This window comes from Amphiprion ocellaris, chromosome 2 (assembly GCF_022539595.1).
Source record: "Amphiprion ocellaris isolate individual 3 ecotype Okinawa chromosome 2, ASM2253959v1, whole genome shotgun sequence".
In the NCBI taxonomy this organism is placed as follows: Eukaryota; Metazoa; Chordata; class Actinopteri; family Pomacentridae; genus Amphiprion; species Amphiprion ocellaris.
In genome coordinates, this window is record NC_072767.1 from 9,938,795 (window position 1) to 9,955,586 (window position 16,792).

Here is a 16,792-nt window from a genome sequence, read left to right on the forward strand (position 1 = left end):
TGACAGTAAGGAATTGTAAAAGTAACAAATGCGTGGACTAGTTTTTAGATATCACTCTGAGACAGGATGTTCCTGATTTTTACAATTTTTCTCAGGTGAAAGAAGCAAGTCCTACAGACTTGTTTTACGTGCGAGTTAAAGGACATGTCCTGGTCAAAAATAACTCAAGGTTTCTCACGGTAGTACTGGAGGCCAAAGACATGCTACCCAGAGTAATTATATGCTTTGAAAGCAACTTTGAGATGTTTGGGGCCAAATACAATGACTTCAGTCTTGTCTGAATATAGTAGTAGGAAATTCCAAAGATGGAAAAATCTCCAAAAGGCATCAAATTATAGATGAGACATTCTTATATCAAAAAAAGCTAGATTTTATTTCCATCATTTACACTTTCAAAATAACAGAAAACAAAATAATGGCGTCTGCGAAAGTTTGGGCACCCTGCAGTGTTTATAGCATGCACCACCCCCTTTGGAAAGCTGAGACCTGACAGTGTCATGGATTGTTCACAATCGTCATCTGGAAAGACCAGGGGTCCGTTTCATGAAGCAGGTTTAGTGAAAACTCTGAGTTTGTTAACCCTGAAATGAGGGAAACTCAGAGTTTTCTGTTTCACAAAGGGAGGTAACTCAAACCCGAGACAGAGGGGTAACTCTAGCCTGTTTCACAAAGAGAGGTAACTTAAACTCTCGGTCAGTTACCGTAGTAACAGGCTTTTGTGGGGAAACATACGCTTCCTCTTTCCCTACGTAAACAAGTAGTCTCTGACATGAGATATATGTTTTTCTGTTTTGGTTCTGGGAATGTTTATGTTGAAGAGGCTTCTGTGAGTGGGAACTTTGCACAGTGAAGTGGGGCTTGTCATTGAAGGAAGCCATACATTATCTTGTGTTCCCATACACGAACCTATATAAGTGAGTGTATACTGTTTTTCTGTGGGATTTCGTATCGGCTCTGGAAGTCTCCTCAGGCATCAGGCATGGTGCCTGATCAGATGCTGTCTTTTTATAATAAAATCATATTTATATTAAGCAACAGTGTCAATGGACGTTTTCTTCAACATCTGCACATCCTCGATGTCTAAGAGAAACCACGACAATGGTCAAAAAGCTACTAAGAAACCACTACCAAGGAAAAGCAACAAGCAGAAGAGATTTGTTTGGACCAAGAAACACAAGGAATTGTCATGGACTGTGGTGCCACCCCCCCACCCCACTTCGGGCTGGCTCATCGGCTTCTGTCTCTCTCCCTCTGCACGGCTGGTGATCAGCGCAGAGGGAGAGCGGAGAGCACCTGCGAAGATCCCCACCTGAGACTCATCATCATCACCAGCTCGTTAAAAGCGAGCCCCACACAGCCTTGGGTGTGGGGTCGTACTATTGGTCCAGCAGTCCAAGAGAGTACCATCGGCGTGGAGCAAGAGACTGAGCGCTAGAGTGACTGTGAGCCTTTGTGAGCCGGCCTACGGGACTGAACGACAGAGCTGCCAGCCTCCTCCTGTGGAACCTCTCGATAGAGGTATTGGACCCGCACAGGCCTCCGTACAGAGGATGTGCCCCTCCACCCACGGACTGCACCGACCAGCCCTGCCCCAGCTGCCGGACTCCGGATCCGACTTATGCCGCCGCCAGCACCGACGTGTGCCTCTCCACTGCCGAGCCCCAGAGCCCGCTGCCCTCTCCCCCTCCCTCTCCCCACTCGTGAGTTTTGGCCTTTGTGGCAGATTATTGATTAGATTATCAAATAAAAAATCCTGATCGTACCTACCTGTGTACCTGTCTGTGAGTTCTCACTTTGAGTTCTAAAATTACACCAAACCGTAACAGGAATGGACATTAGACCAGTGGAAATTTGTGTTTTGGTCTGATGAGTCCAAATTTGAGATCTTTGGTTCCACCCGTCGTGTCTTTGTGTGACGTAGAAAAGGTGAACAGATGGGTCTCTACATGCAGGCTTCCACCGTGAAGCATGGAGGAGGAGGTGTGATGATGTGGGGGTGCTTTGCTTGTGACATTGTTTGGGATTTATTCAAAACTAAAGGCACACTGAACCAGCATGGCTACTACAGCATCCTGCAGCGACATGCCATCGCATCCCGTTTATGTTAAGTTGGACCATCGTTTATTTTTCAACAGGACAATGACCCCAAACACAACTCCAGGCTGTGTAAAGGCTATTTGACCAAGGAGGAGAGTGAGGGAACGCTGTGTCAGATGACCTGGCCTCCACAGTCTTCTTCTTCTTAGGGCTCCTGCGGAGGGCGGGGCATCCTGTCCATGTGCGTCGAGCCGACCAGATGAACCAGTTTCTTCCACTGCTGGCGGTCTTGTGCCAGCAGCTCTGCATCCTCCACAGCAACTCCATGTTGTTTGAGGACGCCCTCCACAGTCACCTGACCTAAATCCAGTACAGATGGTTTGGGATGAGATGGACTGCAGAGTGAAGGCGAATGAGCCAACAAGTGCTCAGTATCTCTGGGAACTCCATCAAGACTGTTGAAAATCATTTCAAATGACTACCTCATGAAGCTCATAGAGAGAATGCCAAGAGTATGCAAAGAAGTAATCAAAGCAAAGGGTGACTATTTTGAAGAATCTAAAATACAAGACGTTTTGACTTATTTCACATTTTTTTGTTTACTACATAATTTCATGTGTTCATTCATAGTTTTGCTCCCTTCAGTTAGAATCCACAGTGTAAATAGTCATGAAAATGAAGAAAAACCATTCAATGAGAAGCTGTGTCTAAATTTTTGACTGGTGGTGTATAACAATGTGGCCATGCACATAATTCCTAAAACACAATCACAACAGCTACACTATTAACACTTCACAGCAGTACATGCACCCAAAAGTCTACAAACACACAATTTACATTTAAGTAACTACAGTGTTGTTTGTTGCAGCCACCATCTGATGAACACCAGTGACAAAACTGCCACCTTCAATTTCATGAGCATAATTTGGAGTGATTTAAAAAATACCTATACACACTACACTGCACAACAAGCACTCAACCTGTTTAATATAGATTTGAGCTAAATTATTTTTAAAAATGGTTATTGAATTAAAACGCAAGGAGACTACATTAGTTTGGCATGAACATTCAATGGACACATATTCTTTTATTCTTTCTCCATGAATTTAACCCTTTGTGTTTAATAAGTAACTAAACTATCACACTATAATTAACAAGTCAAGTAAAATAGTATACAATGTAACTTCTGTAGGCTTGTTTCCTAATATTACTCAGGTAAAATCACACCATAAATAACACTGTGAGGTCTTGACCCCAATATTTACACTTTTTAGGTTACTTTGGTAACACCAATCATAATCCTTTTTAATCCTTTTCATTTCGTTATTAGCATAATTTAACTTTTTTGTAAAGCACTATGTACCTTTTGTTTTTTGTCTTTGAGATTATCAGTTATTATTATTATGAAGAATGTACTTTCCATAGAAAGTACAGATCAGTGTGTTCCAGATACTATCCACTGTTTGCATGATCCACTGCTGCCCCCTGCTGTCGAGGTCTCACAGCTACCCACAAAGAAAGAAAGAAAGAAAGAAAGAAAGCCTCATATGCAGCAAAAGTCAGCACACCTTTCATTTACTATATACAGTGGTGGACGCCCTTAAAATCTTACACAATCTTAAATATTAGCATGAAATACTTGTGGAAAAATCTTTCTTGTGTTTCAAAAGGTGTGGCTGCATTAGACAGACACAAACAAATACAAATGATATTTGTATTTGTTTATTGTTTACAAGAAAACAAAACTAAATTCTTGACAGTTTCAATATGTCAGTTCTCAACATTGTCAGTATCAAAGTCAACAAATCACAGAGAATGTGTTCAAAACTGAACAAAAAAATAAACCATCACATCATCAAATTAATATTTAGCAGTCCTGCCATTAGTACACAGTAGAACTCTAATCCTGGCTGGATGTTCCCCACAAGCTTTTCACATTGTTGAGGGGTGATCTTGTCCCATTCTTTTTGATTTACTGCTTTTAATTCATCTAAATTCTTTGGTTTACACTTTGAAACAGACCTTTTGATAATCCACCACAGATTTTCAATGGGGCTCCTGCCCAGGGATTGAGCTGGCCACTCTAAGACCTGGATACTGTGCTCCTGCAGTCAAGTTCTACTGTGCCATCATAGACAATGAGATGATCAACACCAGCAGCACTCATGCATCCCCAAACCATAATACTGCCTCCACCATGCTTGACAGTAGGTACTGTACATGCTGGAGATAATGCTTCATCTTGCCTTCTGCGTACCCTCACATTAGCAGGAGGAAGAAAAAGCTGGAAACTGGATTCATCTGACCACAGAATCTTCTTCCAGTTCCTGGTTGTCCAGTTCTTGTGTGCTTGGTCCCAACGACGCTGGGCTAACCTCTGTCTCTCATTGATCAGAGGCTTCTTGACAGCCTTCTAAGACCTTAAGCCATGATCTAAAAGTCGGCCATGTACAGTGCGGATGGAACACTGGACACAAGTTTGGTTTGACCACTGCTGCTGAAGCTCCTGTGATGTCATTTGGCGGTTTTCCCTGCAGGATCAGGATGCAGTCATTTCTTGCTGAAGAAACCCTTGGACTCCCAGATCTTGGTTTGTCTTCCAAGTTGTTGGTTTGTCTGTATTTCTGCAGAGTGTACCCAACTGCTGAAGGACTGCATCTGTACTTCCTGGCTATCTGGCAGCAACTTCCTGGTTGAGAATCTGAATCTTGAGGCATGTTTCAAAATTCCTTATTTATTTTTATGGAACTGATCAATTTTAAGTTTTTAATAGCTTTTTTTAGGATTTGTTTAGTATTTTGGCTGTGACTGTACTAAAAGAAATACAATACAATACAATAACTTTATTCATCCCCGAAGGGAAATTCAATATTGCACATATATATATATATATATATATATATATATATATATATATATATATATATATATATATATATATATATATATATATATATTGCATATTGCACTTGAAGACCATGAGTGATTCTTAATGCAGTATTTCACAAATGCATGGTGTGTCCAAAAACTTTTTTTCACCACTATTAATGGACACATATGCAGTAAACAAAAAAGTGTGAAAGAAGTCAAAACATGTTTTATATTTTAGATTCCTCAAAGTAGTCACCCTTTGCTTTGATTACTGCTTTGCACAATCTTGGCATTCTCTCCATGAGCTTCATGAGGTAGTCATCTGATTTTTTTTTTCACTTTACAGGTGTGCCTTGTCAAGGTTAATGTGTGGAATTTTTTGCCTTCTTAATGGGGTTATGACCATGAATTGGGTTGTGCAGAAGTCAGATTGGTACACAGCTGATAGCCCTATTTGACAGCTGTTAGAATTCATATTATGGCAAGAACCAATCAGCTAACTAAAAAGAAATGACAGCCCATCATTACTTTAACAACTGAAGGTCAATCAGTATGGAAAATTGCAAAAACTTTGAATGCAGTCGCCAAAACCATCAAGCGCTACAATGAAACTGGCTCATATGAGGACTGCCCCAGGAAAGGAAGACCAAGAGTCACCTCTGCCTATCTTCTTTTGTATATTGTATCCACGAATTCGTTTTTTCAAAGCAATTAATAGTGACATGTTGTATCACAAGAAGTTTACATCATATGTTTTAGGAAAGCTTCAGTTAATTTTACATTATTAGATTATTTTAAGAGCCAGCAAAAGTTTGGAGAGTTTCAGCTTTGCTCAGTCACACCCACTCCCTTTTGCCTCTGACTTGCTCCTGCCGTTACCTGCTGCCAAAGACCGCACCCACTTTCCTTATCTCGTCTAAATGACTGCCACCTCTATCAGCCAATCACAGAGCGCAAAGCGTCAGTTTTATATTCACTCCGGTTCACTTACCCAATCAGTGGAACTGTTCAACAATCGCGACGCAATATGGACTCTCCAGGCCGCCATGTTGGTGAGGGACTATAGACAGTGTGGCTTGTGATAATTTGCCGGAATCTGACAAAAGTGCTTTGTGATGTTTAATAAGAGACACTTCGGTAGAATTAAATGCATCTTTCGAATTTTGCTCTTATCGTGATAGTTGTCATGAAGAACATTAACAATGAAATTACAGCATACATTGCTGTACCTGAGTTTGTCTTAACATTATTGCATGCTACAGAGTATCATATCATGCTTCTGTCTACAGGCGACTCTCCCATCCCATTTTATTTTCTTACCCCCTCCACAATTCCTCACTCCCCTTATCCCCTCTGCCTCCCCTCCTCAGATCCTTTCTCCCAGCTTCTGTCACACTGTGCCTGAATACAAGGATCATTCAATATGAACTCAGAGTTCATATTCAATGTGCAGTAGTAATATTATATCCAAGTGGAACACTTAACCCACAGTAGTGCTCGTTATAATGGTTCTGCACTGTGCTTGAATGCAGACACAATAAGTTTGAAGCACTTGCACTCTTTAATTGAAGCTCGCTAATTTCACAAGAACTTCTGGCTGTTTATGCTTGTTAAGTGACGTTACTGGAATGTAGCTAAAGATCCAAATAAAAATTCCATATGTAGGATATGATAAACTTGCAATGATATATTAATTAATTTACAATAGACCCACATGCTACAGCTTTAAATATAACTGGATCTCAGTTATATTTAAAGCTGTAGAATGTATTTAAAGATGTTCAGACACATAACATTACAATGAACATAAGTTGGTACTGCAAAGGTTATTACCCTACTGGATAATACTTCTGCTCTGATTTGCTATACAAACAACAATGATTTAACGTTTCAATTTTTCTAAAGGTTTATTATCTTGGGATTAATACTTTTATTAAAGAAACTGTTATTTTGGCTATACTGATACAGACAAACTGTAAAACTTACTGAGGGTCTGAAAAAGTATATGTAACTACAATGTGTGTTGTGTGCTTGTCTCAGAGAGCGGGAGTGACAAAGATTAAAAAGCGAAAATTCTGAAATATCAAAGAACACACACAAAAGGAGGCCTGACTATTGTTTCTCTCCGACCAATTACAGGCTGAATATTTTCAAAGCTCTCCAATCACAGTTCGCTCTTCGACACCGGGCCCCTCCCACCTTCTATAAACCAGCTGCTCCGGCTGGTGGGCACGCAGCTGACAGCACAGCTGGTTCTTCAGCACCCCCTCCTCCCGGAAAAAAATACTTATCTGTTTTTAAAATTTTACAATATTCCAAGAAAACATTAATTTTTTATTCTATACCTAGCATGGCGGACAGTAAGGTGGAAAGCAGTGGAGAGCTGAGCGCCAAGGTAAGGACAAAAGAAATGAGACAACGCTTTTCCTAACTCCTGCTTCCATTTATAACTCTGTTACCAATTTACCTATTTTAAGCACAATGTCGACATAAAAGAATACATACTACGCAGTATCTTTAGCTTATACATGCAGTCAGTTCTGGTGTTAAGCCCGCCTAGAATGCTGTAGTCCACTGAAATGTGTCGGTAAAGCATCTGTGTGAATGGATGGGGAGTGAGGACAGGCTGGTGAACGTACCAATTTCGGAGAAAGAAAAGACATAAGCTTGTCCAGAGCGTTTACCGACTCCTGCTTTCATTTCCTCGAAATAAGACACGAAGAGATCGCAGCAAACTCATCTGTCATCTTAGAAACTACATTGAGGCTCCATAGTTCGGCTACTCCATCCAGGTTGCTTTTTTTTAAGGGGTTGCCCGTCCCAATCTGTCGCCAAACCCAGTGCGATGTCTCAGTGCGAAGTTGTGACTTGATGCGATTTATGAAGCGTTTACAGCAAGTGAGAACCAAAGCAGTGATTTAACTAAGATATTTTCATCATTTGTGAGGTACGGAGACCTCAGCTCCGCGCCGAATATTTGGGGGCAGGACTGTGGGAATAACAACGAACCTACTACAACAGACAGCTGGCTGTTGAACAACTGTTGTTTACTCAATATATGACTATCAAATAATGGGCTGGTAAAGGTTCTATGAAGAGGTTCCGTCTTAAGCATGGGTTTTGTGCGAGGTTATAATGTGGTCGTGCACAGGCTATTTACAGACTGAACTGACCAAACTGAATTGTACGGGCAACTGAATAAATAGTTGTAATGAGTTTTATTTTGAGATCGAGTAGAACTGTATGGGGCAACCTGTTAATACCCGGCATATTAGGCGTAATTACTATCCTGTTTAATGTTGCCGGTGTACAATCGGTGACGCGACTCATCAATAATCTGAGTTTGTTCGTCGAGCTCCTGCCGGCGAACACCTTCGGTAAGTCGCTGGGAGCGCGCACGGTGCTGTTCACTCCCAGTTAATCACGGCAGAAGTACTGTGCCACCCGTCGTTAATCTCGCCCCTCCCCGCCTCCTTCTTGCTTGTTCGTGTATTTATCTTAAATTTACAGAGTTCCCGCTCTTTTTTCTTCTAGTGGAGGAATGATGCCATCGTTCAAACAAAGTGAGTCTCCCAGAAAGACGAGTCGATTCTATAGATCTCTCGCGCGTTCACTAGCAGCTGGTGCGCGAGGCGTAGATTCATCGTACGGTGCGTGTGAGTGCGCGGCGTGTGTGTGAGCCGCAGCAGGGCGCGATGCAAATACACACAGCTGTAGAGTGTCCAAGATAGAAAGACTGGCCGGAGCACAGTTCGGTGCTACTTCTCTGGTGGAAAGGGTCCGTGTTGCATATGACTGTCCTTAACTAAAAAGCTACCTAACTAACTAACCAACCAACCAACCAACCAACTAACCAACCAATCAACCCTCGAGCGGCCACACAGGCTGATGTCTCCCATCCATTTAACACGAGGAGGGAGGCTGACAGAGCTGCTGATAGTGAGCCATTCTTCTTGTGCCACTGCAAGGTGACTCAAGCTGGAAGACACTGACAGCAGCAAGAAAACGTGTTCACAGAATAGCATCATACAGTAGTTCATAGTATTATGATGGGCTTATATATATATGTATATATATATATATATATATATATATATATATATATATATATATATATATATATGTGTGTGTGTGTGTGTGTGTGGTGTGTGTGTGTGTGTGTGTGTATATATATGTACACTGTGCTGTTTCGGTAACATTTATCTGAAGCTTAACAGTACTGTGCTTGTGGGAGTTCTGTCAGACGAAAATCATTTTGCTTTGGAACCTGCTGTTTTTTTATTAGCTGACACGGAGTAATGCTATGCTGGGAGTTGTAGTCTTTGCACCGTTACGTGTGTGGCTGTGCTCTGATCAAACTGCAGCAGTGACAGACGGTGACGGGTTTCAGCTAGCCAGGAAGAAGTGGGAGGGACCTTGGAAGAACTGACCAATGAGCAGCTGTGTTCCATGAAGGTTAGGAGGATGAAGGGAGCCCCGTTTGAGAGCTTCTCTCCTCTTTTAGCAGTCAATTTTTGTGTCTTCTGCCAATTAGGAAGTCAAGTTGAACCAACTTTTAAGGAGAACTGGAGCTACAACATAAACTGTTTCCAACTGGAACTAGAGAAACCTACCTCGTTGAGTATTGGGTGTTTGGGATACATCAAAATAAAATTGAGTACAGACTGAGTTCAACAATTATTATAACCATTCCCAATTGGTTGTCTTTCATTTTGTTTTTATACTTTGACCTTATTTGGTGATACTGTGTAGTAACTACAGATTTTCAGATCATTTTTCAAATGTTGCAGACAGGTAAATACCGCCATTATCAATACAGACAGGTTATTGTAAAGAATACAGAAACATAAGTGTCATGCACTACGGTTGTAGAAATTAATCCTCTGTGATTCATAATAATTAACTAAAATGACAAGAACAATAAAAACAGGAAAGGACCTCAGAGTGCAGTACTCCGCTAAGGCTGCTCAGTCATTGTCCAATCAACTGGTTGAGCAGACGACCCATGAACAGGGGCTAATCCCCGATGGCCTGGTTTCGATTCCCGCTCACGGCCCTTTACTGCATGTCTTCCCACCACTCTTCTCCCTATTTGCCTCTCAAACTGTACATATCAACAACAAAAAGCTCCGGAAAAGAAAGTGTGTGCATATTTTGAATATATTGAGCTTTCATACCCATTTCTAACATTCCTATGAAAACATAAAGCTAGTGTGCATTGTCAGATTTGGTCATTGGTCATGTCTTTTGTCACTGTGTTTCTTACACTGTGTCCATAAAACTAGACATGCGTCTGAATATATATGTTTGCTTTTAGGAGTTCAAGGAGAAGAATCAGGCTGAAGAGACAGAGAATGGAGAGAATTCTGCAGCCAATGGAAAAAATGTAAGAAACAGTTTGTGTTCCTTGCACAGCTTGTCGAACATAAATGGTCCTTGTATCTCTGCTGGTGAATGTAAATATCTCACCCTGTCAGGACGATGAGAATGGTGAGCAGGAGAATGAGGTAGAGGAAGATGACGAAGATGTGGGCGAGGAGGAAGAGGAGGATGGAGAAGGTTGGTGTTTTTATACCATACTGAAAAACAACAGAGAGACAGTAAACATCATGATAAAAAATAGTCAGCACTTATATAGCACTTTTTTTTTTTTTTAAATGAGCTAGGTTTTTGCAAAGCACTTTAAAATGGTGACAGACCTGCCATGCAAGGGCTCACCTACCATTGGGAGCAACTTGGAGTTTAGTGTCTTGCCCAAGGACACTTCGGCACACGGAGGAACCAGAGATACAACCACCAACCTTATGCTTAGTGTACAACCTGTTGTACCACCCTAGCCATGACTGACTCTGCTTTTTTTATAATGTGAGCATATTGGTAGGGTATGCTCTATACTGGTATGTATCATCTTAGACAGACCAAAAGTAGAGTGTTGAATACCATGCATACCATGCTTTAACACTATTTTTTTTTCTTGTAAGGTACGCTAAATTTATTTTTCACTATGTGTGAAAGCAACTGCATATTTTAACAAGAATCCAAATAAATACTTTCATGATACTTATTTCATAATCACATGGCTAGCAGAATCCAGTAGGTGTCACCTGCAGGTTCAGTGTAGTCAGCCATGGATTGAATTTTAATCATAAAGCATTAGCACTAATTAATGCCAGCCTCCCAGTTTACTTCAGCTTTTGTGGTTGCTAGAAATTCAGAAAATCATTTAGAATGCTCTTGGTCCCAAGGGAATATTTCATTGGAAAATAAATGGACCCCCAAATGAGAAGCCAAAATGAAGATTTTATTTACAACCTCCTTTCAGAATTGTTTTGTGCACAAATCAAACTACCTTTTCCCAGCACAAACTATGTATGTAATAAAGACCTTGTGAAGTTACAAAAACAGAACAACACATTCTATGTATAAGCTAAACCTGCTAATAATGTATTATACACTGATTTATTAGAAGGCTTGATCTGCCATCTGGTGGCCAGTTTCTAAAACTGTACAATTTACTTCAGTCTACTGACATCAGTGTATTTAGAGACACATACAGGTACATAACACTTGGTGGTTGTAAATGATCCTTGAAGAAACTCAAAACAGTATTCTCTTTTATTATATGTTGTATATGGCATGAGTCAAGGTAGCTTTTCTTATTTTATTTTTTGTAACTTTTGTGTGTGTGTGTTTGTGTGTGTGTGTGTATGTGAACCATGTGAATCTAATTTGTCAGTATAGCTGGAGGAGTATCTTGGCCCCAAAAGAGCTGCTTCGTGCTCTCCCCACAAGCTTCCATGTTCACAGCATTTTACACTGGTTATTTTGTGAGAAGTTTAGTGCAGACTTTAGATTGAGAAGAACAGAAATGATACAGGGAGCAATGCGATCAAAGTGATGCCAGGGTTTTTCCCACTTTATCAGTCTAACAGCCTCTAATTATCGATGTGTATTTAGGTGACGAAGAGGATGATAACCTTGATGGGCCAGTGGGAAAGAGAGCCGCTGAGGATGATGATGATGAAGAGGTAAGGATGAGTTGACATGATATCCCATGCAACATAGAACACTGGTGGATTATTAAGTCCGTTGGAATGACAGCATTCTGTCATTTAGCCCCTTTCACACAAAAAGTTTTCGGACACCCTTAAAATTTTACACAATCTCAACTCTTATCATGAAATATTTGTGGAAAGATCTTTTTTGTGTTTCAAAAGGTGACTGCATTAGACAGACACAAACAAATACAATTGATTTTTTTGTTTGTTTATTGTTTACAAGAAAACAAAACTAAATTCTTGACAGTTTCAATGTCAGTTCTCAACATTGTCAGTATCAAAGTCAACAAATCACAGAGAATGTGTTCAAAACTGAACAAAAAATAAACCATCACATCATCAAATTGATATTTAGCAGTCCTGCCATTAGCATACAGTAGAGCTCTAATCCTGGCTGGATGTTCCCCACAAGCCTTTCACACTGTTGAGGGGTGATCTTGTCCCATTCTTTTTGAATTACGGCTTTTAATTCATCTTAATTCTTTGGTTTACACTTTGAAACAGACCTTTTGATAATCCACCAAAGATTTTCAGTGGGGCTCATGTCCAGGGATTGAGCTGGCCACTCTAAGACCTGGATACTGTGCTCCTGTAGCCACGTTCTACTGGCCCTGGATGTGTTCAAGGGGCATTATCTTGTTGAAGCATCCAATTTTGACCTCGACGGAACATAGCATGTGCAGAAGGGAGCATGTGATTTTGGAGAATGGCACAATGCTTGGCACAGTTCAATGTGCCGTCATAGACAGTGAGATGATCAACACCAGCAGCACTCATGCATCCCCAAACCATGATACTGCCTCCACCATGCTTGACAGTAGGTACTGTACATGCTGGAGATAATGCTTCGTCTGGCCTTCTGCGTACCCTCAGGAGGAAGATAAAGCTGGAAACTGGACACAGAATCTTCTTCCAATTCTTGGTTGTCCAGTTCTTGTGTGCTTGGGCCCCATGCCCCTGGGCTAACCTCTGTCTCTCATTGATCAGGGGCCTGTTGACAGCCTTGTTGGACCTTAAACCATGATCTAAACGTCTGCCACGTACAGTGCGGGTGGAACACTGGACACAAGTTTGGTTTGACCACTGCTGCTGAAGCTCCTGTGATGTCATTTGACGGTTTTCCCTGCACATGCAAATCAGGATGCGGCCATTTCTTGCTGAAGAAACCCTTGGACACCCGAGTATGTGCTTTTTAGAGATGCACACATGCATCCTACTGCTGTCTGATGCTGTAGGTATTAAACAAAATCAGACCAATAGTTCCAAACAGCTGGAAGAAACACACTCCAGTTTCTTGTAACATCTTGTGGGTTGGTGATTGGTGAGTATCATTTGTCTTAAACTGTTTGTGTCTGTTTCATCGCAGTAAGGTTTTCTCATTATGTTTTTTTAAGGACTATTATTACATTATGTTGCCTAATTGATTTGAAATTGTAGAGCAAAGTGTGTGAAAAAGATGTGTTGTGAAACTGTCTCTGTCATCTTGGTCCTGAAATGTGGAAAAATCTTTCCTTTAATGACTTTGTAAAGTACCTTACCTGTTCATTAATGTGAAGGCTGAGTTCACACTTGTGCTATGCTGAAAGTTATACCAAATTGTTAGTAGGTCTGACCTAGTATGACTGCCAGCACAACTTTTACCGATCAGCAACCCATTTCGTAGCCATCAGATTTACAGAGCAGAATGCATGCATGAAAGGAAAGGGCCACAATCTCCAGCCTAAAAAAGCTGGTTCACTATAGCACCTTAAAGATGTAGCATGAAACATTATGCACAATTAATAAACAATTAACATAGCAGCAAACAACTATAAGCTATATAAAGATGTAGTGAAGTAATGCTAGTGCATGTGAGTCCCTCCCTTCAAATTGTTGCTCTCCCTTCATTTATAAACACACTGTACCTGTTTGTTTTGGGCTAAGATGGTGGTGCTCTAGTGAGATCCAGTGGTTTGGAAAGGTTGCAACCTTTAAAATAATTAAGCTCACACCAGATGCACTACTTAATACATAACTATAGCAAACGACTCATATATAGACTGGTTTCCAATCAAAACAACACGTGTAGAGAATCATCTGTACAGTTTCACGATACGGGTCCTCAAAAGAGTGACGGATACTTGTGGAAAAATTTATTTCAGTGTCTGCCAAAGCTGAAAAACAATGAGTAGATATTATTTAGAAAGAGTTGGGAGAATGTTTACTGTTTCTAAAAGCTCAGTGTGTAACGGAAACACCCTTCACTATGGAATGAGCTTCTGTAGGTATAACTTATCATGTATATCACTGTATGACTTAAATTGTATGATCAAAAATTTAACAAATACGATGAAATATTACCCACATTTAACTTTTGTAGCCTTTTTCCTAATATTAGTGAGCATGGAGATGTATTTATTTTGTCTTTTTTTTTTTTGAATCCACCAGCACAACAAATATCATTGACCTTGCCTTTTTCTAACAAGCTAACTGGCTTCATTTCTCCCCACTTCTAAAGAGGAAGAGGAATATGTCACTACTATTGTTGTTATTGTTATTTATGTGAGGTGTTACCTCTCACCTTGTTCTTCTTTCATTTTCAGGACGAAGTTGCAAGCAAAAAACAGAAGACAGACAAGTAATGTCACCAGGGCCCACTGTTTGGAGGACAATACCATTGAGAGACAACCAGTTTTCCAGCAAACCTTCAACACCTCAGTCCTCCTTTCTTAACAAAAATTAATTTAAAAAGAGAATTTGTTTGTATTTTTATTTACATTTTATATTTTTGTAAATATTGTGAGGAGGTTGGCCATTTTGCAACAAGGATCTGGGTCAACGTCATTAGCTGTCCACAATCTGTATGAACATGCCAGAAACATCCAGCCTATCGTTACACACACGCACACGCGCGCGCGCGCGCGCACGCACGCACGCACGCACGCACGCACGCACACACACACACACACACACACACACACACACTGCAGCATGTCCAACACACACTGCAGCATGTCCAACACACACATAAATGCTTATTTTAATTATTTTAATTTAGGGATTCTAAGGTCAGTAGGAACAAGTTGCGTATTGACCTGTATGGAGTGTTAAAATGATTCAGCACTTCTTTGAGTCCTGAGTATGTATTTATGGTATTTTGTATGAAATTCCAGCATTGTAGCTTCTGTTGCCAGTATGTCTTTATACGTGTATATGTCATGGTCAGATTATAATGTTTTTATGTCTGTTCAATTAAGTTAAACAATAAACAATCATTTGGTTATGTATGTTTCTACCTATCAGGGATTGTGTCTACTTGCGAGAAAAACAATGATACAAATCAGTGACGTGTGAACATGGGAGATTTGCCCAGATGTGACTCCAACTGCTGCATGTCCATTTTGAAAATAAAAATGAGATGTTTGGACTGCCAGGTAACAATGTCTATTGTGCTCCTGGTATAGATTTTTTTTCAGATAACTGGTTTATATGTCACATGTCTGAGAATTTCAAAACAAATTTGTTGAATATTTTCCTTAAATATGCAGCTTAACTACCTGCCCGTTCTGATTTACAGCCCATTGTAGGCTGTGTATTTCATACCCTCTCTATAATTTCTAACACACTACAGAAGAAGTGACTGTTAAGTTTTCATTTGTAGAGAGACAAATGAAAAATGCTAATTTCCATTAAACATAGACTAAACTCTTTTTAAACACTTTGTTTTGAGACTGATGTTTATGCTTTCATAACCATGCATCCTTTGTTCATTGTTTGTCCCTGTGTATCCCATACAGAGCTGCAAGTGGTACAGAATGAGTATTTTGACCAAATTATCTACCACGTCTTTTGGTGATAAATTTTACCGAAATTACATCACAGTAACATTTACACATGTGGACAAAATTGTTGGTATCCCTCAGTTAATGAAAGAAAAACCCACAGTGGTCACAGAAATAATTTGAATGAGACAAAAATAATAATAAAAATTCTATGAAAATTAACCAATGGAAATCAGACATTGCTTTTGAACCGTGGTTTTTATTTTATTTTATTATCCCCACGAGGGGAATTCTGATTTTCAGAATCAGAGCGACGGGTCAGCCACAGTACAGCGCCCCTAGAGCAGGAAGTGTTAAGGGCCTTGCTCAAGGGCCCAACAGTGGCCGCATCAGGGCTTGAACTTCTGACCTTCTGATCAGTAGTCCAGAGACTTAACCGTTGCGCCACCACTGCCCCCTAGAATTATTTTCATGAATAAACCCATGAAACAGGCCTAGACAAAAATCATGGTACCCTTAACTTAATATTTTGTTGCACAAACTTTTGAGGCAATCACTGCAATCATACAATTTCTGTAACTGTCAATGAGACTTCTGCACCTCTCAGCAGGTATTCTGGTCCACTCCTCATGAGCAGACTGTTCCAGTTGTCTCAGGTTTGAAGGGTTCCTTCTCCAGACGGCATGTTTCAGCTCCTTCCACAGATGTTCAATAGGATTTAGATCAGGGCTCATAGAAGGCCACTTCAGAATAGTCCAATGTTTTCCTCTTAGCCATTCTTGGGTGTTTTTAGCTGTGTTTTGGGTCATTATCCTGTTGCAAGACCCATGACCCGTGACTGAGACCAAGCTTTCTGACAATGGGCAGCACATTTCTCTCTAGAATACCTTGATAGTCATGAGATTTCATTGTACCCTGCACAGATTCAAGACACCCTGTGCCAGATGCAGCAAAGCAGCCCCAGAACATAACAGAGCCTCCTCCATGTTTCACAGTAGGGACAGTGTTCTTTTCTTGATATGCTTCATTTTTGCATCTGTGAACATAGAGCTGATGTGCCTTGCC

General features: G+C 40.5%; 1 protein-coding gene across 2 annotated transcripts; it reads left to right on the plus strand.

Annotated features, from left to right (window-relative positions):
• Positions 1–7,124: 7,124 nt before the first annotated feature.
• LOC111576818 (prothymosin alpha-A-like) lies at positions 7,125–15,661 on the plus strand. 2 transcript variants are annotated; one of them, XM_023282730.3, is made up of 6 exons: positions 7,173–7,303; positions 9,273–9,363; positions 10,226–10,294; positions 10,386–10,467; positions 11,866–11,936; positions 14,549–15,661. In XM_023282730.3, exons 2-6 carry the CDS (start codon positions 9,358–9,360, stop codon positions 14,585–14,587), a joined length of 267 nt encoding a protein of 88 aa, XP_023138498.1. In that variant the 5' UTR covers positions 7,173–7,303; positions 9,273–9,357; the 3' UTR covers positions 14,588–15,661. The 2 variants fall into 2 exon arrangements, with proteins under 2 accessions (XP_023138497.1, XP_023138498.1); XM_023282729.3 differs by lacking the exon at positions 9,273–9,363 and having other exon boundaries at positions 7,125–7,303.
• The last annotated feature ends 1,131 nt before the right edge of the window (positions 15,662–16,792 follow it).

Bases quoted from the DNA above. Each gene is read 5' to 3' on its own strand.
- LOC111576818 (XM_023282729.3), top strand. From the start codon at position 7,259: ATGGCGGACAGTAAGGTGGAAAGCAGTGGAGAGCTGAGCGCCAAG. The intron at 10,295-10,385 runs GTAAGAAACAGT...TCACCCTGTCAG, and splicing joins CTGCAGCCAATGGAAAAAAT to GACGATGAGAATGGTGAGCA. The intron at 10,468-11,865 runs GTTGGTGTTTTT...ATGTGTATTTAG, and splicing joins GGAAGAGGAGGATGGAGAAG to GTGACGAAGAGGATGATAAC.